Source organism: Petromyzon marinus, chromosome 34 (assembly GCF_048934315.1).
Source record: "Petromyzon marinus isolate PM22_M1 ecotype Great Lakes invasive population chromosome 34, UKy_Petmar_22M1.pri1.0, whole genome shotgun sequence".
Lineage (NCBI taxonomy): Eukaryota > Metazoa > Chordata > Hyperoartia > Petromyzontiformes > Petromyzontidae > Petromyzon > Petromyzon marinus.
Window position 1 is genome coordinate 5,784,199 of NC_133700.1, and position 22,441 is coordinate 5,806,639.

General features: G+C 49.5%; 1 protein-coding gene across 9 annotated transcripts in view; it reads right to left on the reverse strand.

Annotated features, from left to right (window-relative positions):
• UBR3 (ubiquitin protein ligase E3 component n-recognin 3) overlaps positions 1 to 22,441 on the reverse strand; it is a 158,510-nt gene that overhangs the window by 49,190 nt on the left and 86,879 nt on the right. For all 9 annotated transcript variants that reach the window (XM_076071656.1, XM_076071662.1, XM_076071655.1 and 6 more), the window contains 4 exons: positions 13,951 to 14,151; positions 12,247 to 12,380; positions 9,380 to 9,490; positions 5,028 to 5,225 (listed from right to left, as the gene is read on the reverse strand). In XM_076071656.1, coding sequence (XP_075927771.1) covers positions 5,028 to 5,225; positions 9,380 to 9,490; positions 12,247 to 12,380; positions 13,951 to 14,151 — 644 coding nt within the window. The remainder of the gene's footprint in view (positions 1 to 5,027; positions 5,226 to 9,379; positions 9,491 to 12,246; positions 12,381 to 13,950; positions 14,152 to 22,441) is intronic.

Genomic DNA, 22,441 nt, shown 5'->3' on the forward strand with positions numbered 1-22,441 from the left:
CCATCGGTAACTGGACTGATGTTCAAGACTTTTTAAAAAAGAGCCAATTAGATAACTTCTCTGTCAGCTGATTATCTGATGAATTAATATTGATCTGGTGTGCCTTTTAATGTAAAAAGACAGCAACAGAGGTCAGTATGTGAGTTGGGTTTTAGAAGACCCTGTCGGGGACTGGGCCTGTCTTATCTGTCAGTCTACTTTGTAGAGACAAGAAAACAGGCTGGTCTGTCTACCAGTCTCAAATCCAATATAGATGGACTGGTCTGCGTAATGGACATCTGTGAAAAAGAGCTTACTAGGTCATCAGGATTCCTCCTGGATAAATAAAGATTCCAATTCTGATTATTATTCACAGACCCACATCATAGTCCAGAGACCCCATTCTGTCAGTCTACCATCAACAGCTGCAAAGCAGTTGAGCGCCACGGTCTAGCGTGGTTTGCTGGGATCGTAGGCCTAGGGCAGTGTGGGTGGCATTGTGTCCGGCTTGTGACAGACACACACGCGATACAGACGCTTGTGTGCACACACACATGCACGCATGCGATAGAGAAGGGCATACGTGCACACACGCACGGGACACAGACGCGTGTGTGTGCAAACCCACACACGTGCGTGCATTTGCCCCCCCCGCCCCCAACACCGAGACCTCCTCACCCCGAATATGTGCACTGACCGACACAAAAACCACAAGCAGCTTGCAAAAGGGCAAGATGTTAATATACGCAAGCAACCACGTTTAGAATATCAACAGAGCTGTTATTTCTCTAGGCTTAATTTACTTTCAGTGTAGTGGCCGCCGGGTTTCAAAATGCATTAAATTCACAGGTGGCCTGGTGGCTCGGGGTGGGTGGTGGCAGTGGAGCGAGAACTGGGCTTGTGCTACAGTCACAGAGCCAGATCAACTGAGAAACCTGGGTTTGAAGCCAGGGCACTGACAAGAAGACATTAAAACAATTCAGACGAAACATATTTAGGCTCATGAATCATCATAGTAGAAGTCGAAATAATAGTCATCTCTTGCATTTCTATGGTGCTTTCTTAACCCTTTCCCATTTTGATATGTGTGTAAATGTACGTCATCAGAAGGGAAATGGAAGAAAAACGAAAATAAAATAACTTCATCCACAAGGCCATGCGGTAGGGGATGTGCCACAGTTTGGCACCAGCTATGATAAAGTGCGGTCGTGTTGCTACAGTTCTCTGCAGTGAGTACAATATCTTTAAAAATACCGGCGCTATGCCTCTCTAAATAAAATTACCGCTAACCACTTGCGTGTTCCGAGATTCAGTGGTGAACTGCACCCACCCAGACTCAAAGCGCCTTGCGCCTTGCAATTCATCTCAAATATTCAGAGGGCACCCCCTGCCACAGCTGTTCCCTGCACCGTAACAAGGTGATTCAGCACCGGCCTTCAAGTGTGCACTGGTCTGCCAGTAGGGGGCGCTGACTGCTAAGTGTAATCCCAGTTTAGTTCAGGTCTCCCTTGCTTTGTAAGCGGTAGATGCTTTATTAAAAAAGGGGCATACAAAGCAAATTCGTGTAGCATGGACCGCACGGTCGCTCAACCAACAATGCACCGCACGAGGAGGAAGCTGCCTGCTGAGTAGCGGACACAATACATACACACACAGTGTTGTCCCACGTCTGAGTGCGCAGTCACATGAATAATGAATTAAAACCGCATAATACGGCGAATTTTGTGTAGAAACATGTTATCCGCATATACACAGTCGCACAAACCGAACCCACTTAAAGTGGATCGGTCAGTGGTTGCAGGGGGGTTCACGGTTCGAATCTAGCGGCTGCCCTCATCATTACTGCGAGTGTACTCCCGGAAAAAAATACTACGTGCCGTCCTCTTCACGGAGGACTTCAAATAAATCGTGACGTCATTTGCAAGAGTGGGCCACTGTGTGCCAGCGTCAAGGCCCAGATTTACCAAGTTTGTAAAATTATTTGGAAACTACTCATTTGGAATGCCCGAAGCCATCATCACTCCGTGAGGCTTTGCTGGGTAAACAAACAATAATAATCACTGTGATCCTGGGTGCAAATCTGAACTGGGGATTTTGTGTGCAGCGAGTTAGACAGCATCAGCCCGGTCAACGATCCCTCTGCTGTCTGGCTCAGTTCCAGCCTCCTGCTAATGCAACACAACTCACTGCTGCTACGCGTCAACTCACGAGTTACAGTGAAGGAAAAAGTATTTGATCCCCTGCTGATTTTGTACGTTTGCCCACTGACAAAGAAATTATCAGTCTATAATTTTAATGGTAGGTTTATTTGAACAGTGAGAGACAGAATAACAACAACACAATCCAGAAAAACGCATGTCAAAAATGTTATAAAATGATTTGCATTTTAATGAGGGAAATAAGTATTTGACCCCCTCTCAATCAGAAAGATTTCTGGCTCCCAGGTGTCTTTTATACAGGTAACGAGCTGAGATTAGGAGCACACTCTTAAAGGGAGTGCTCCTAATCTCAGCTTGTTACCTGTATAAAAGACACCTGTCCACAGAACCAATCAATTAATCAGATTCCAAACTCTCCACCATGGCCAAGACCAAAGAGCTCTCCAAGGATGTCAGGGACAAGATTGTAGACCTATACAAGACTGGAATGGGCTACAAGACCATTGCCAAGCAGCTTGGTGAGAAGGTGACAACAGCTGGTGCGATTATTTGCAAATGGAAGAAACACAAAAGAACAGTCAATCTTCCTTGGCATGGGGCTCCATGCAAGATCTCACCTCGTGGAGTTGCAATGATCATGAGAATGGTGAGGAATCAGCTCAGAACTACACAGGAGGATCTTGTCAATGATCTCAAGGCAGCTGGGACCATAGTCACCAAGAAAACAATTGGTAACACACTACGCCAAGAAGGACTGAAATCCTGCAGCGCCCGTAAGGTCCCCCTGCTCAAGAAAGCACATATACATGCCCGTCTGACCAATGAACATCTGAATGATTCAGAGGACAACTGGGTGAAAGTGTTGTGGTCAGATGAGACCAAAATGGAGTTATTTGGCATGAACTCAACTCGCCGTGTTTGGAGGAGGAGGAGGAATGCTGCCTATGACCCCAAGAACACCATCCCCACCATCAAACATGGAGGTGGAAACATTATGCTTTGCGGGGTGTTTTTCTGCTAAGGGGACAGGACAACTTCACCGCATCAAAGGGACGATGGACGGGGCCATGTACCGTCAAATCTTGGGTGAGAACCTCCTTCCCTCAGCCAGGGCATTGAAAATGGGTCGTGGATGGGTATTCCAGCATGACAATGACCCAAAACACACGGCCAAGGCAACAAAGGAGTGGCTCAAGAAGAAGCACATTAAGGTCCTGGAGTGGCCTAGCCAGTCTCCAGACCTTAATCCCATAGAATCTGTGGAGGGAGCTGAAGGTTCTAGTTGCCAAACGTCAGCCTCAAAACCTTAATGACTTGGAGAAGATCTGCAAAGACGAGTGGGACAAAGTCCCTCCTGAGATGTTTGCAAACCTGGTGGCCAAGTATACAAGAAACGTCTGACCTCTCTGATTGCCAACAAGGGTTTTGCCACCAAGTACTAAGTCATATTTGCAGAGGGGTCAAATACTTATTTCCCTCATTTAAATGCAAATCAATTTATAACATTTTTGACGTGCGTTTTTCTGGATTTTGTTCTCACTATTCAAATAAACCTACCATTAAAATTAAGAACTGATAATTTCTTTGTCAGGGTACAAACGTACAAAATCAGCAGGGGATCAAATACTTTTTCCCTCACTGTACATGTCCATCATTTTTACCAGATGGGCGATCCGAGTTGCCAATTTTGTCAGGTCAAGTACCACGAACAATGGAGAATGGATTTTGTTACCAATGTGAATCTGCCTTGTCGCCTGTGGAATATCTCTTTATGACTAAAGGGGTCACATGAACTAGGCACATACAACATACACAAATCGTTAAATCATTGACACACACACACACACGTTTCGATGCATGTATCACAGGTGTAAGAATCAGTTTCAATCAATGAATGGCTGCATTCGTAGTTATCAGTGCAGTGGCCTAGCATTGCATTCGGTGACTTTCCAATGCAATGCAGTGCGGTGCGATGCAATGGCCTGTCAGTGTAATGCAACGCAATGTAGCGCACGTGACGGTGCAGTGTCGTGCAGTGTCGTGCAGCGACGTTATCAGCACTTCACATGTACTGAACAATGCGGCACAGTGACTCGGCAGTGAAACGTCTAGGTGGTGCAACACCTTGCTAGCGCTTTGTCTTTCCAGTGCAGTTCTCCCTTCCTGTGTACGGCTGAGTGAATAGCAACTTAAAAAAAATGTCAATATCCGAGTGTGAAAGACCCATGTGGCAGCTTCAAGTCAGGCTACACGAGCTGCTGTTGCTGCTATTTATTAATTTGGCAGTAGTTTACACTGAGCTCTCCGATTCACAATGCATTCTAGGGTTCACTGCAAGTCCGATCATTCACGTTGCGCTCTACGGTTTTGGACACGGTCTCTCTTTGCAGTCGCATTCTGGGCTTCCTTTGATTTTCCACTCGCAAAGGTGGTGACCAGATCTAGCATCGTGAGGCATGCCGATTCCAATGTAGGCACCAGCTGGTCAGTGGTGGGAACCGATAGTGCAGTGCCTTGACGCAAGGTGCGGTGCCGTAGCGGCGTGGCGGTGCCATTGCGACACTGACAGTGCGGTGGCGGTGTGATGCGGTGCTACGGCAGTGCGGCAGTGCTGTGATAGTGCCCTGGCGGTGCTGTTCAATGGAGATGGCACGGTGGCGCGGTGACAGTGTAATGCAGCGCTGTGGCGGTGCGGTGCTGCGGTGGTGCGGTGCTCCAGCAGTGCGGTGCTGCGGCGGTGCGGTGCTGTACCGTGGCGATGTTGCGGGGATGCAATGTGGAAGTGGCGGCGCGGCGCCGTGGTGGTGGCGCTGTACTGTTGCGATGCTGTGGGGGGGTGTGATGCGGAGGTGGCGGTGTGGCACCGCGGCGTGCTTAGTGGCGACCCACCAGTGCGGCGCGCAGGCTCTCCTGCTGCTCGCGCACCTCGCGCACGAGCACGTGGAGGGGCCGCGCGGGGCCCGGGCGTGACGCCCCCCCGCGGGGCCGCGTGCCGCAGCACGGCAACACGCTGTTGGCGAGCTGGCGGCACAGCGGGCACGCAAACTCCCCCTTGTCCAGCGAGAAGCTCTGCAGCACGTGGTCGCTCTGATGCACACAAACGCACGCACGCACGCACGCAAAAACTGCTTACACACACAGACTTGGCCAACGTTGGAAATCTGTCATCACTTCTGGGACGGAGCACCCGGTTCCTACCTCAACGCACCTGGCAGAGTTCAACGTGATGTGCTCAGTCAAGTCAATTCATTTTTGCCTAACAGGTGGTGCCTGTATAGCACAAATCTGACACCCAAAGCACCACCATTACATCAAAATACACATAAACAATTGTATGCAGCTTGATTGATGAGCCAGAACTTAACGATTGAATCCAGTCGCTCGCTCACTGCCGGTCAGTCAGTCACCTGCTTATCACTCTGCCATCACGACTAACATGGTTACTGTTACCGTGAACTTCACTCGTTGATGCCACCCATGTTGAGGCTCGGGCTATCACACTGACTGTGTCGTCTCATCCACACTGGGTTCAACCACCACACTGCAGGTTGCAACAATTCCCTCGTACTGCTCCAATTCATAATTTCCTCCCATCGTCTCTATGTCCCAAGGTCTTATAACAACCTTCTTCAATTCAAGCAGTGTGTTAACTTACCTATTACAACTTTAAAAGTGCTTTTTGATGCTGGCTCCTTGACATGTTGAGCCATTGGGCCTATACCAGCAACAATGATAACAACAACAAAAAACACACTGACACACAGATAATAGCTGCCATTTGCCATCAAGTGGCGGTGACGTCACCACAGTGCCTGTGCCAGGCGCAGTTTGAGGCCATTGCTTCACATAGAACTTGCAATTTGATGTTAGTTGTGGCTGGAAATTGTACATAAACTGCTGGCTAGCCGACACAAACACATACAGCCAGACTCACACGCAGGCACATCCACAATCACAAGCAGGCACTCAGAAACCCACACGCATGCATAGAAACGCAAACACAAGCAGACTCATAAACATACACACACACGCATACACACACTCATGCATGGAAAGACAAAACACAAGCAGACACCGACAGACACACATGCAGACACAAATAAACAAATACACTCGCAAACAAACACACACTCGCAAACACAGGACTGTGCCCTGTTAGCGAACGCCGGAGGTCTTGGCCCAGCCACGAAAACAATAACAACAACAAAAAGCCCGGGGAAAATGATGGCCCCTTTCGCTGGCGCTTCCTTAACGGGAAAATCTTTAGCGCCTCTACGAGCGCATCCATCTTCATTTGGCGAGATAATGGGGCGGCCGAGGCTGGCACGGCTCCCACGCTGCCCCGCGCACAGCGCTCACCACCTCCTAATCCACACAGCTATAGTCACCGCCTGCATATGAAGCCGCCTGCATGTATACGCACTTGTCTGACCGCTCTCCTATTCGCCTGCCTGTCTGCCTACCTACAAATTTGCCTGTCTGCCGACCTATCCACCTACTCATATGACAAAGCACTTACCCATGGATCGCCCTACCGAAATAGCTAATCATCATCTTGATTGTCAAACCGCCTGCCTACCAGACGATATTCTATCTTGTCTAACTACCTACCTACGTAATGATTTTCCAGCCTGTCAAACAACTTAACTGCTACCTACCTAATTACATTCTTGCTTGTCTGTCTACCTCTTTTTCTGCATGCTGCCTCCCTACCTGTAAGGTGACCTAACCACCTACTTTGTTTTCTACTTTCCAACTTATTTGCTCACCGACTACCAACCAATTTTCTGGTTTGCCAGCAAAACATCCACATGTTTGCTTACCTACCAACTAACCTACTTGGATAGGTTTTGATCTTATTAGGATTCATCAGTGAGTACGTTCTAAAAGATTGTTGGACTTCTTTTCCCCAAGAATTTCATCTGAATTTCACTATCAGTGTCATGCTATGAGACAAAGCATCCCTTCCGATCTCTTAAAGACTAAAACTAACCATTGATGACACACCTCTGGGTCACCTGATGCACTTAAAGACTTAGGTCTACCTCCCCATCCCGACACACGGTGACATCTCGCAGCAGTCCAAACAAAATAACGCAAGAATACTACTCATCTCACTACATTGGCAACAATGGTGAAAAACCAGTGTGATTTTTCTTATTTTCTTCCTTGATGATAAAACACTTTTTTTTAAAACGTTATCTTCCCCGCCCAACTTCCCACCCCGCCAACTCAATCTCCCATCAGCCCAGCGCCGTTTTGAATAAGTAAATTAGCTCGTAACGACGTTATTATTTTTTCGCTGCTGCAAACGGAGAAAAAAAAGCAATTCCTTCCGCGACGGAACGAGTCGCGCATACAGAAGGCAGGTCCCGCCACGCTATCATCATTATCACTGTCGTTTACAAATAGGTATTATCAGGGCACTTCTTCCACAACCGTGGGGCCAGTATGGAAGAGGTCAAAATAACCTCTTAAAACAGTGGTCCCCAACCTTTCAAAAACCGTGGCCCCACCGTCAACCCTTAACATATTTTCATGGACAACCATGCAAGTAAATGTACAATGTGTTGTGACAAAAATTAGATATCTTCGTTGGTCCTGCGGCCTAAAACGAAACTAAGCTATTTTTATTCTAGCAGGTAAGGCCCACTGAGCCATATAGCTCTTTTTCAGAAGCAATCAGGCTACATATGAAAGCTCAATGAAGTGGCTTATCATGTGGAAATTTATATCAGCCAAATACTTTAAAACGCATGTTTCTAAATGTGGAGGGAAAAACTGGAGGACCCGGAGAAAATCCACGCGACCACAGGGAGAATATGCAATCTCCAAATACACAGCAGGTGTCAGGGTCAGAACTGAACCCACAATCTCACCACAGTGTACTACTTCCCTTGGGCTTGTGGACCATCAGCAGTCCACGGACCACAGGTTCGTAACCACTGCTCTCGAGAGGGTCTCTAGAGCCTGCCCATCTGGCTGGTACGATGAGCGAATTAAAATGGTAAAACTCATTACGCAGCTACAAAAAACAAAATAAAAACGAAATGGCATTGATTTATTTTTGAATGGGAACAAAATAAATCTCGTACGTCACAAGGCAGTGTCGTCACAGACATTGCGCACTCTCTCTCTGGGATGATGCTCGCGCAGTCCCAGCCATCGCGATCTCAATTCCGATTTCATCTAATTCGCAGTTTTTGTAACTGACGTCTGTAAATGGAGTGCCGGAGGCGTTGTGATAGTGCTTGTATGCGAGTGGGGAATGGGGGCGTTGGGGGAGGGAGGGAGGGCAGGGGAGGGCGGGGGGGGAGGGAAGGCGGGGGGGGGGGCACGCGCTGCGATGTGAAAGGCTTCAGGAGGAGGCACAAGCATTGGGTGGTTGGGTGTGATAGGAGGGCAAGGGGAGGTGGGGGAGTGATGATGGAAATAGGGTTGGTGGGAGACACAGGAGATGCTTGCTGGCACTCGGCGTGTGTAAATAAAACCGACGTCGGCTAAGCAAAAGTATGGCGACGACTCAATTCACACTCTTGTCGCACGGCCACGTGGTATTGGAACTAAAGAGCCAAGGTCCAGGGGAGGGCTTTTGTAAGACAGGGTTAACGAAGGCTAAGGACAGGACTTGGGTCAAGGTTGGGGTTATAGCTATGGGTTGGGTTGAGAGGACAAAATAAAAAAATATGTTTTATTGTATTTTACAAGGTAAGGCTCACTGCACTATACAGCTCTTTTTCAGAAGTAACCTGCCCACAAATAATAGCTCAAAGAAATGGTATATCATCTATTGCAGCCAAATACTCTGGAGGACCCGGAGGGAGAAAAATGCACGCGACCATGGGGAGAACATGCAGACTCCCAAATATACAGGCGTCAGCGTCGGGATCGAACCCGTGACCTCTTGTATACCAGGCAAGGGAGATAACATCTCGCCACCATGGACGTCGAAGCGGTGCCACACCCTGGCTTGGCAGGAGAAAGCGGTCCAGCGATATGCAGACAAACGTCATCTGTCCCTTCTGTTATGGATAGAGTGCTGCCCCTTCACACGTGTGTATTTTCTCTGGGTGCTCTGGTTTTCTCCCACGTTTATAAACATTCATTTGGTGGCTCACCGCCGTGATGGATTCCAGCTCATCTGTGTTTCCACAGCAATTTGCGTGAATGACGACACGATGCACAACTAATCATGACCACTATTACTAAACAAGGGCGACACGTGACGAGGAGGGACTCACCCGCAGAGACTCGATGTAGGACTTGTGGCAGTCAAGGTGGACGGTGTGCCCGCACGTCTGCACGTACACGCCCCCCTCCCAGCCCACGGAGACCGACTGCAGGCACGAGCTCTATGCAAAGACAAAAGACAAGGACCCACCACCACCTCTCAATTACCCTTGTAGACCATTGGGGAAAGTGCTCCGAGCAAGCCCCTATTAAGGCTGGCATGGCTATACTGGATAGTGAAATCGAATAGCTATGAAGAGGATATAGAGGATCTTATGTGTGTGCATATGTAATGACAGGGTGACACCTGCTGGCCTGGAAGGGGAATCACGGGTATGGGCACGGTTTAGTAACAACTAATCAGAGGAGGTGTATCCGGGGCAAAGGTATAAGGTGGGGCTAGCCGAGATACTCCGAGAACCTGCTCGAAGTTTCCACGAGAGGGCGTGGCCAGAGCCAGGGCCTAGCCACGCCTGGGGGGATATAAGGGGGAGCGGACCCGGGGCTCGGGGCTCGTGTGTGGGGTCTTAGGTCCTGGCTGTGTCGCTGCTCGCCGACATCTCTCTCCGTCGTCCGGCCACGTGGAAGATCTCCTGCGTGGTTTCCATTTCGGTCATCGTCACGCCGCCAGTCACCGGTGTAGCCGAGTGAGGGCGATGGTACCACGCCGAGTGATCGGCTGTGTGTAGCCAGTAGAGACGTTAATATCTAGTGTTGGCCTGTGTTGTGCCCAGTGTGAGTAATAAAGAAGAAGTACCCTCTACACGACGTGTCGCGGAAGTCGCTCATTCCACATGCATATATAACGCAAAGACAAAAAAAACCCGTATAGCCTTAACAAACTGTTGAGGTAAGTGCTGTTAGCGAGCACTTATTAAGGCCGGCATGGCACACCACGCCCGGCCACCTTTGTGGCGATGTTTAGATATCGCACCAGGTACAATTTTTTTAGGCTGAGTCGACCTACGGAAGGCCCAGGCCGGATTTAGATAATCGTCACTGGTGTTGGCCATGAGCAGTAATTGAACTCGGGCCATCGGATTCGAAGCACAGGGTACATATGGGGAAGTGAAATAGCTGAGCAGTAGTTTTTTCCTCCAATCCTTTTTCCCCCTTTTCATTCCTCCCTGCCCAGCACCTGTCTTTCTCTACGTCTCTGGACGTGGTCCCTCGAACCTTTGAGTGACGCCCGCACTCAACCCTGACGCCGCGTCCCCGCACAACCTCCCCGCGAGCACAGCCGTGCGTGTGTGTGCATGTGTGTGTGTGAAAGGTCCTGGCAAGGATTATTCAACATCGCCTTGCCAGGCACGCTGAGGAGAGGCTTGCGGAGCCCCAATGCGGTTTCAGGAAAGGGCGGTCCTGCACAGATGCCATATTTTCTGTCCGTCTGCTACAGCAGAGGTGTAGGGAATTCCAACAAGACCTACAATCTCTGCTTTATTGACCTGGTCATGGCCTATGATACCATCAGTTGGCCTAGGCTCTGGGTTGTTCTTCGTGCTTTTGGAGTCCCTGACCCCCTGCTCACGATCATTAAGGACCCTCATGATGGTGAGCGGGCCCAGGTAAAACTACGTGGCCGGGAGTCAGAGCGATTCCCTGTACACCTTGGGGTGCGACAAGGATGTCCTCTGGCTCCCACATTATTTAACATCTATTTTGACCACGTAGTTCGTGAAGCCTTCAATAGCTGTACCGGGGGAATCTCCATTTGGTAGAGATATAATGGGAGGCTGATCGATGCCCGGGTGCGGTCAAGGGATGGCTCCCTATTGCTCAACCACGTTATGTATGCCGATGATTTGGTAATAGCTGCTCACTCAAAGGAGGAGTTCGAGACGCTGCTGCTGAGACTGGAGGGTGCCACTAAGAGATGGGGCCTTACCATCAGCCCCACCAAAACTAAGCACCTGCCTGGGTATTTTGCACCATCGGACACTCCACCCCCACAACTCCCAATCGGTGATGGGGCAGTTGTGGAGAGAGTGGAGAGTTTCCCATACCTGGGCAGTGTGCTTATGACCGGCTCCAGTTTAACAGCAGAGGTCTCACTCCGAATCAGTCGAGCGGCAATATCTTTTCATCGGTTGCGTAACGCTGTGTGGAAGCTATCTGGTCTGTCGCTCCGCACTAAGCTTCAGGTCTTCTCGGCCACGGTCATTTCCTCCCTTATCTACGCTTGCGAAACGTGGACCCCCTTAATGGAACATCTTCGCCGGTTAGAAACATTTAGGCTAGCCTGCCTACGATGCATCCTGGGTTTAACCAGGTTGGATTGCGTGAGGAGCTCACAAATCCTTGAAAGATCTGGGCAAAGTCCCATCGGTGAGCTCCTACGGCAGGCAAGGCTGTGTTGGCTGGGTTATGTAGCCCGCATGCCCAGCCACCACATGTCGAAACAGCTTTTGTTCGGCCGGATCGAGAGGGCTAAACGGGCGCGGCACGGGCTAGAGAAAAGATGGAGCGATGTGGTACAGGAGGACGTGGAGCTGAGTGGACTTGCCGATGACTGGTACAAGCGGTGTCAAGATCGGCCTCTGTGGAGGAGGCTCGTGAAAGGACACTACTGGGCAGTTGGAGGCTTTCGCCCTCCAACAACAACGGAGGGCGGAAGAGCGACGCTCACAACAACGAGCGGAGTGCCGGGTGGCTAAAGCACAGCAGGTTGGCACAGTAGGGGGCACAGGTGGTGCATCAGCCAGTCATCTCAGTCAGTCGACCCGTGGCACCTGGGTCTGCCCCGTGACCTCCTGCCTGCGGGCGTTCGACACTTCACGTGGCCTCAAGGTGCACATGGCCTGGCACAAGCGTCGTGGTGACGTCACCGCCACTTAGTGGCGAATGGCGGTTGTTGTTGTTGTGTGTGCGTCGTTACCTCGAGGTAGTGTCTCTGCAACACGCTGAGCCGCACGTCATGCGACGAGCCGCAGGTGTCATCCTGGTACAGGCACTCGCCCTCGCGCGTCGGCAGACGCTTGCGCTCATCGCTCCTCCGCCGGTGCCCCAGGACTGTGCGGGGAGAGAGAAATGTTTCGGGCTCTGAGTCAACCTTTCGCCGTGGCCCAGACCGGGTTCAGATACCGTACGATGATGATGATGACATGCGACTTGGCATGCCAGTGTCAAAGACCATGATCCCCCTTATAGCTCTCACAGGCTGTTGGAGTAAGTGCTGTTAAGCAAACACATTCCCATGGCGGGGGGCAGTCTATCTACAAAACAACCACTGTTGACGTCCCACAAAGCGCTGCTCATCTTATTAATCCTGCAGGCATGACGGGCTGACTCAAGCCTCGACCTGGATTTGAACTCGCGGCTTCTAGCAGCGAGGCATGAGCTCTGAACGCAAGGCCATTCTCGTATGGCTCTCGCCATAAAATGCGACATTCATTATTTTTTAAATGTAAAAAGTAGGAAGAAAAAGTCCCCCGAAACAACCGTGACTCACGCACGCGAATTCAATGCGAGCAGCTCAATGCGAGCAGAGACGACAATTACACGCGCGCACGCCAGGATTCCCTCTCATCTCCTTTCAACGTCTCCCTCCGGGCAGCGTGGCATTTGGTGGGGGCCCCGATTATGGATTTATAAAAATGCCTCTTAGGACGTGACCAATGGATGCTTCCTCAGAGCTTAAATGAGAAGAGACAAGGACAAACTCCAAGTGAAAGGGAGAACGGAGGAAGGACGCGAGACACAAGAGGGGGCACGAAAACAAACAACTAGCAAATGAGACAGTGGACAGGCAGACAGCCATGTTGAGAAAGACAAATAACGGTTAGAGATGCAGACAAAGAAAGATGGAAAGATAGAGAGAAACTCTGAGGAAGAGAGGGGAAATAAATAAATAAAAGAATGGAGATAGGGAGAGACAAAGCAAGACAGGAGTGGTCCTCGAGGGAGAGAATGAGTGAGGCAGCGAGTGAACAGGCGACAGAGAAATGGAGAAAGAGACAGAGAGAAGAAAAGGGAGAAACATGGGAAGAGAAGCAGAGACACAGATATAGAATTGAGCAGCCTGCCCCTGCCTACCTTTCCCCTCTCATCTCACTCTACTGTCCTCCACGCACTCTCCGACCTCTCAACCTCTCATCACACTCAGCTCTCCTCCACACACTCTCCCACCTCTCACCATTCATCTCACTCTACTCCCCACCATGCACGCTCCACTTCAGCAACCAAGGTATTCAATCGAAGCCCCGATTGACATGATGCTCATTTTCCTCTGCTGCCCACGTAGTCTGTAAATCCCTCGGAATATACCCCCCCCCGGCCCATATTAGTAACAGAAGTAAATATCGGTCTGTGTTCTCACTCAAATTTGTTAGCCTTGTCTCATCACGGTCAGTCGCTCTCTGGTTTTGTGGTGCGCGACACTTGTAGTCATCGTCACGCTTAATGATTTGTTCACTGGCGGTAATCGTTGATTCAAATGAATACACACGTAGTTTACGGATATTTTCGTCACCGATTTCATTAACGAAATCAACACCGCCACCCCACGTCTACGCCTAGCGGCCCTCACAGTGGCGGCGGTGGTGGAAGCGGTGGCTCTGCGGGTACCGTCTTCACCGCTCACCGGACGTGGCCTGGAGCAGCACGATGAGGCCGAGCGGCCGCTGGGCAGTGGAGGCTCCGCGCTGACCGCACGTCACGCAGTCGAGCACCACCTCCTCGCACGGGCGTTCCCACGCGGCCTCGTGCGACGAAGACGAAGGGCAGCCGTCGTCTCCCGTGCCCGCGTCCGCTGTCGCCGCCTCCTCCTCACCAGCGCTCGCGTCTGAAACGATGTGAGAACGCAGGCGCGGGTGAACGCGGCACACAGGAGAAAGTGCGCACCGTACCGTAGGTCGGCACGTACATGGCGTGGTTACCGAGTGCACAGGCAGTGTGACTGCACCTTGTGGTGTCCAAGCACTGGGCTACCTAGAACGGAGGAAGTGGGAAGGAGGGGGGACCCCATATAACACCTTGGGCCAATGCCTGACCGCACCGCGCCACGCCACACACGTGCTGGTGAATATACACGCAAACTGACACAGGTGGCCATGTGTGGTCCACATACACAAGCACAGATGTGTGCGCACACACACACACACACAGGTAAACACATATCCAGGTAAAATATTAGGAAAGCAAAGACGTGCAGGGCGACTTTGTACAAATTCAAAGACAGAGATCTCCAGTGTAGCCTTTAACAGACTGTTGTTACCGAGCACCTATGAAGGCTGGGAGGGCACAAAAAGAGGTGGGGGGTGGCCAACACCGTACCCAGCTGCCTTTGTCTCCCCAATGATAATGTTTACACACAGGACCAGGTTCTCACTTAAGGTTGAGTCGACAAAGCAGAGGCCCAGGACCGATTTAAATATTCGCAACTATTATTGGTGGTGGGCGGGAATCGAACTCGGGTCGCCAAGTTCTTAGCGCCTGCACTAACCATTACACTACTCATATACATTGGTCAGCAAGTTAACAGATGGACAGGTGAATATTCACGCACGTGCAGGCACACACACACACACACGGGTGGGCACACACACATTTGAACACCCACAGATGAAATACCACATGTAAATGCGCACACACACACACACGTTGGTCAAAATAACACGCAGATGAAGCACATACAGACCTACAAACTCAATATGATCTCACTGAAGAACACAGGAGTGCAGGTTAACTAATGCAGGATAACACGCACGGTTCAAATAAAAAAAAACTAACATAAATAAATTGTGCATGGAACATTCACGATATTCGAGCTATTTCCAACTGAGAATTCCGACATGAAATGTGTCTCGTCATTTTAACTCTCTGACCTCATGCTGGCGAGATCGACCACCTTCACTTTCCATTTCCCTCTTGGCCTCTGCCTCCAAATGCGCACTCTCCCCCGACCCGCAGCAGGAGGCAATTATACTGCAGGTGATGTGACGTGCAAGGGTCACGGGTAACGAACGCCGCAAAGCATCACCACGCTTTCGTAAACAAGCGATCGACGACGCTTAACCTGTCACTGGCAGTCCCGATATCATCATCATTGTCATCATCGCCGTTATCATTGGTTACGATCGTCCCAATGCTGGGTGAAGGGCTCGCTCCCCAAGCAGTCACCAACGTTCCACCAAGCACCTGCGCAACAGCTGATCTCATCGCTGCGTCCTTTTGGTGGACTTCCTTCTCAGGCGCGTTCCCTACTGTTCTCTCCTTTGGCTGTCACTCCGGCATTATTCAGAATCAGAATATTTCTGTATACTGGAGGAATCGGATGGGCGGTAAAACTCCTTGTCAAAGATGTCCAGTATAACACGTAGGCATTGCGCGACCAATATCATCCATAACACAGTTTTTTTTTGGGTTAGATCGCGTAAATATATAAATGTGTCGTTAAACCCACCACCATCCGACACAGCCAAATTAGTAAGGTTTGTCAAGTAAACAGAACATGCCAATTCATTACGAGTGTGTTGGAGAGCAAAGCCACAACATTTACAATCTGAGTACGACGTTTTGCCAGTAATTACAACTAGCTTCATCAGGCGACAGACAAAAAACCTGTATTACAGAAATGCCCAGTAGTTTTACAGATGTCCAGTCGTATCGACCACCGGGCAACACCGAATGCCCCAGCGCCCACTTATTTGAATCGAGCAGGCAGGGGTTCTGATTAAGGGGTGGAAAACCCACATACCTAGGCAGGAATGATGTGTATGCCTTAACTTAGCTATTTCAATGCTAAATTCTATGCTAATTCCTTTAACAATGGGTGCTTCTGCGGATGTGTATGCTTTAACTTTTAACATAGCTATTTCTGTGACCAGTCACAAGCTAATCATTCAGCCATTTCAATGCTAAATTATATGCTAATTCCTTTGTCAAGGCGCTTTGCTCTTCTCACACAGCTTAAAGGCCGTGATCTGAACGTGGCTCTTTCACTCCAGCGCTGTCCTACCAGACAGTCTCGCCCCTTCACCTGATGAAGGCCGCTTGTGTTGTGGCCGAAACGTCGTGAGAATATTATTGTGTTATTTTATTTTATCAATTTATTATTTTATTCTCATTCTACGTGACTTTACCGAAAGAACCAAAGAAGAGGAATGAAACGCTCGTGAAGTAATTCGGCGGAAACTACAGTCGGCTGTCCTGGACGCAGCCAGTAGTGTTGCATCAATGGGTGGTGCTTGTTATTGCGACAGTCCTGGTGTCATGGTGGTGGTGGTGATGGTGGTGTGGGAGTGGTGGTGCAGCGGTTAGCGCGCTGTGCTACAAACCTGGCGACCCGGGTTCGATTCCCACTCACAGCCAACACCAGTGACAATTATCTGAACCCGTCCTGGACCTCCCCTAGGTCGACTCAGCCTCAAATCAGTACCTGGTTGCGGTCTGCAAATATCGCTATTAGGGAGACGAAGGCGGTCGGGCGTGGTGTTTGGCCACCCACCCCCTTGTGTGCCGTTCCGGCCTTCATAGGTGCTCTCTAACAGCACTTGCCCCAATAGTCTGCTTAGGCTATATGGGGGATCTTTTATCTTTGTTTTGTCTTTGATGGTGATGTCGGGGAATTGAGTACTGACCAGGATTTGAACTCGTGATTCTCTTGATTGGAAGCCCTGTGCTTTAAAGGACCAAGCTATTGACCACAACTACCTGCATAATGGTCCTACGCATCCTCTTGGCCACCATAACAGTAAATATATCATTTGTATTTATTTAATTTACATGAGTCACAATGTTTACTTGTTCAAACATACATAGTGGTGGTGGTGGCGGGTGGTTGACAACATTTTCTCATGAGCCCGTGATAGAAATTCCACATTCCTATGACGGGCGCCTGTTTATGCAAGATACGACCACTGAAGATTTCCCAAAACGTGGTACTAATTTTATGATCTCCATCAGAATGATGGGCTCAGTTTATCACTGCACAGTAACAGCGCTATCCAGTCGGCTTATCCACAAGTGGACTGTTTAAAAAAAATACATTAATCAAAAATCAATAGCTGTCCGCACGCAGACACGGCTATCTAAGTCTCCCTTGCAAATGCGATAATGAATCTCAGCGGGCTCGCATCTGGTTAAATAAAGGACACTGCGTCAATGAATCAGCGAGTCTCGTCTCGACGTCTCGGCGAGAGAGGCGCGCGTGCGCGATAAGCAGCGGCGTTGATGAAGCGCATTGCCGTGATGTCCCAATGACTTAGTTTGACTCCCCAGCGCCCCAGGACCCGTGCCGAATGTTAATGCCAGGGCGTCGGCAGTAACCAATTCGCTGTCTCCGTCTCGCTGCCCAACACTCTGAAGCCATAACGGGGCGGAATGCAATTCACCAACTCAAAGTCAGCCTGTCCCCCCCCCTCGCTTAAGCAAGCACGGGGCAATAACGCTCATGTACATCGGCAGTAATGAGCTGCTGCGGTGGAAACTCCGCATTCCCAAGGCGGCAGAGGTGGGTAAATTTTCTCTGCTCGATGGCCACTCTTGACGTCCCACAAAGTGGTGCATATTTTATCAGCCCTTGGAAGGATGATGAAACCGGACAAAATTTGACCTTGTGTGATTTTCCAATTTAGATCCATAATATAGTTTTTTTTGGGTTAAATATAAATGTTTCGTTAAACCCGCCACCACCAGACACAGCCAATTAGTAAGGTTTGTCACGTAAACAGAACATACCAATTCGTTACGAGTACAGCACATCGGTGTGTTGGAGAGCAAATCAACAACATTTAAATGATAACATTTAGATTATAATGTTGTGGATTTGCACTCCAACACGCCGGTGGGCTGTACTAGTTACGAATTGGCATGTTCTGTTTAGATTGTAATGTTGTTGATTTTCTCTCCAACACACCACCGGTGTGCTGAACTAGTCACGAATTGGCACATATTGTTTACGTGACAAACCTTGCGAATTGGCTGTCCCGGGTGGTGGCGGGTTTAACGACACAATTATATTTACGCGATCTAACCCACAAAACCTATATTATGGATGATATTGGTCGCGAAAGCCTACGTGTTAAACTTCCAATTTAGAGTTGAGAATTACACCAGTGTCACCTGGGCAGATGAAATGCATTGTGGGCAGATGTTTGCCTGCCTGCTTCGATCTGGCGGCGCTATAATCATGAATAGCAAAGTTATACAAGTTTCAATCATGGATGAGGAGTCAACTCATCCACCAGGGGCCAATAAAATAGACACCACTCGTCTTATGGAGAAAGTGGGCCCCCTCACCGAAGGAAGATGGAATTCCTAACAGCCGAGCCTGGGTCACCAACAGAGATGATCACCGCCTCTCTGCCTGTTTTAGCGGAGAGACGCTTTTATCTTCCTATAACGTGTAATTAGACTCAGGCCAATCGATGTGCAAGCTTGGGGCACTTGTGTTGAGATAACCGAATCTCAGAGAACCAAGATTCTTCATGCGGTTTTTCAAACGGCTAAGGTTCGAGAGATTCCAATCAATTACAGGGAGGGGTGGGGGGAGAGGGGACGGTGAAAAGGGGTGGTGGGGGGTCCAGGGTGGGGGGTGGGGGTCAGCGCTGAGTGAATCCCCAGTGTATTGTGGGTCTGTAGTTATTTTCCCCACGCTAATGCTAGTTGATTGCACCTCTGACGGCTGCAGTCACATTAATCATAGTGCTGATTGGTAAATCTTTAGTCTAAATGAATGTATGAAACATGTGCTGCTGCTGTAATCATTGAGGTGGCTGGGCAGCTCTCAGTGGGGTTGATTGCCTGCTTTAGGATGCTGAACCGGTAACTCCAGAGTAGCTCGGTTCAATCCTTGGTTCTGGGTGCCTCTTAGCTAGGCGTGGTGGTGCGCGCCTATAACCCAGCGCTCTTTAGGTGGGGTTAGTGAACCACACAGAGATCACACTGTGCTGTGAACATTGGTGGAAACGTGCTGGTATAAGACGGTATATGTACTGCATGGTGGAGCACCAAAAGTGATTGTTCTGGAATGTTTGGTCATATCTTGAATGAGTATTTTTCATGCCAGAGGACATCAGATGTCTTAAAACCCAAGCATACAAATCCACACAGACAGATCAAAAACTTGCTGGCTATACTTCCATCTCAGCCACAGGAGATTTGAGTGTCACAGCATCTGTGTCATCACCACGAGCAATGATCAATCCACTGCTAGATGAAGGCCACTCCTACCCATCGCCATCTCTCCCAGTAGTGAAGTAAGAGTCCATGTAACACCCACATACGAGCTGATTTACCATCGCTCCATCTCCGTGGTGGAGGTCCTCTCAGCTATGTTTACTCTGTTGGCTACCACTCCATAGTTATCCTCGACCACCGGCCATCGCCCCTTATAGCAGTGACGCGTGCTACCCAAGCCCGATTTGTTTTCTTAGCAGTCAATACGATGTATTTAAGTGGCACGTGTTCTCTAATGTATGCACTCATCTTTCCGTCTCAGTGAATTTCCAAGCTTGCATGATTTTCACCGTCCAATCCGCTGGCCTTACCGAACCGAAAACCTCAGCGGTGTCGGTTCAGTGTCTCGAAGCGAGGGCATAGTAGGCATCCAAACTATTCCTCCCAACCCCAGAAACCTTCTTATCTCGCAATCACCTGCAGTCTCACTGCATCAGGACTCAAGAAGCACTCACTGAATTCATTATTAAGCTGTCATTGTTGTTGTCGCCGCTGCCGCTGAACGAAGGCGGTCGGGAGCAGACGGTTGTTTGAAAGAAAAAGCAGAGCTGAATCGATGCCAATCAATGGGAATTATACGATGTCCTAAACACCAACATTAGGCAGGTGCGGGTAATCAAGGAGGACGGCAACCTTTGCTGTGCAAGGGCACGAACACGCTTAGAGTGATGCATCTGATGCTGCTGGGAAAGGGTGGTTGTTATCGCCATTATCATCGCAACTCGGCTATAACGCTGTCTTATGGAGTCGCTAGGAGACATTGGTTTGGTGTGTTAGTGGAGACTCTCTCCCCTCTATGTGTCTCGGTAGAGATGCTCACCCCTCTGGTGTCTCCGTGAAGACACTCTCCTTTTAGATGACTCAACAGGAAAAAAACTGTCTCAGTAGAAGAAAATAGGCCCATGTACGGAGGCTAAAAGAAGTGACAGCAAGCTAGCGCCTGCATGCATTTGAGTACGTATGCATGCGAGTGCTTGCGAGTGCGTGCGTGCGAGCGCGTCAGCGTGCACCTCATTCCAGATGCGTGATATGCCGCGAGTCGCAACAACGTTTGCCTGGGCACCCGGAAAATAGCATGCGTGCCCTCGGCCTCCTCCTGACGTCCGTCAGCAATCCGCGAAGTAATCACGACGCCACCAACATCCGCTTAAACCAATTTTGCGTGACGACTGCAGCGCGTGCAGCGCACTCAACCCCACGCTCCGCAGAAAATGTCTGTCTCAACGAGCCTGAACGGTCCTCCCAAGCAGAGCTTATCGTATTTTCATGTAGCCTGCAATGAATGCTGATCATTATTCATGGGGATAGTATTACGTAATTATAGTCGTAATCAGGGCTTAATTTCAGCCGAGATTGTCCGGTTCGGCAATTGGGGAACATTAATATCTGCACCCGGCACACCACATCCTGTATACCTCTAGCTATGGCTACGAAGTCACATGCTTAATCCAGTCCATCAGCGACCCGGGAAGATATATTAAGTGAGAAATTAAACCGGGTACTAATCGTCAGTTGTCTATCCATGCAGCCCAAGGGCTTGAACTCAGGGCTCCAACGGCGCTGGCTCATCTTTGCCAAAAGAGATGGATGAACGGCCTCCATTAGAAAAAGCCCCCTCCACAGGGTGTTTTGGCCTACTCTTCCACACTGCCCAGATGTTGTGGTAGAGGTGGGAGTAACGAGACTAAATGCACATGCAACATGCCCGTCGACCGACTGTGGTCAACCAAATTATACTGCTGGGCGGAACGGAGTTGGTGGGGGATTCAAGAACCTGTCGCCGTTGTTTCAACTCTTCACGTCGGGAGATCAAACCGGCGACCTCTGGATTTGAAGTCCAGTGCGCTAACCGTTACACCACGGTAGCTTCTAGAAGAGAAAGGGGACGCTCGGCCACTTTTCACATGCAACTTTCAAAAATGTCTTAACAAACAGTTCCTCCTTTTGGCTGTGATTAATTACACTGTGTGCAACTTTGTCTTTAATGGGCAAGTCACGGGGCTTAATTTCAGAGTCGGCAGAGTGGAGAGTTTTTTTTTATTTAAACCATGGTTGCAGTCCAATGAACTACGAACCATAAGTGGGAACGATGGCACGCTCACGTGAGCACTTATTAATAATCGGCTTAACGAGACGCAGGGAATGGGAAGTCGTTATATGTTTTATATAGTTATTTTTTTTTATCTCTTCTCGACTTCAGACCGAGTTTCTCATTTGCATGAATCTCCATTCAGCCGTTGCTGATTTTGCCGATCGAGCTAAATCAAGAAGAAGGGACCATGACGTGAGAACAGAATCAAAGTGTGCTTTCCTGCTCTCAAAAGGCTGGCAGCCAGCCAAGTTGTGGAAATTACAAACTCGTAGAAATCTGAGTGCCTTTGGCCAAATCCATATGAATGTGCCCGGCCTCATCAGCTTGCAGAAACTAAGCAGGTTTGAGCCTGGTTAGCACTTTAATAAGAGCCCACCATGCCCATAACAGATGGAATAGGCTGCTGAGGGGGTACATTTGTGGGCAGCAAACTACTGCGGAAAAACATTTTATTGCATTGTACGATGCTCCCCCACCTTGACTAATCTGTAATAACCACCATAGTGAAGTATGGTGTCACGTGACTTTTATGACCTGTGTGACAAAAGGAGCCCCTCATCCAGCAGTGGAGTGACAAACGGGCTGTACGTGTACATGAAATTGAGGAAGTCTTTTCCCTAGTCAGTCACAGCCAGTTTGCCACAAGGCCGCAAGACAGTCACAAGATGGCAGAGTAACAAGTGGGTCCTTGAACCATCTGTGTGCGGGAACACTTGCGGCTCACAGCAACAAAGCCCTGGGGGGTTCGACTCCCAACTTGCGCGGCTTCCTGAGCAGAGTTTTTTTGCGTTCTTCCCCCCTG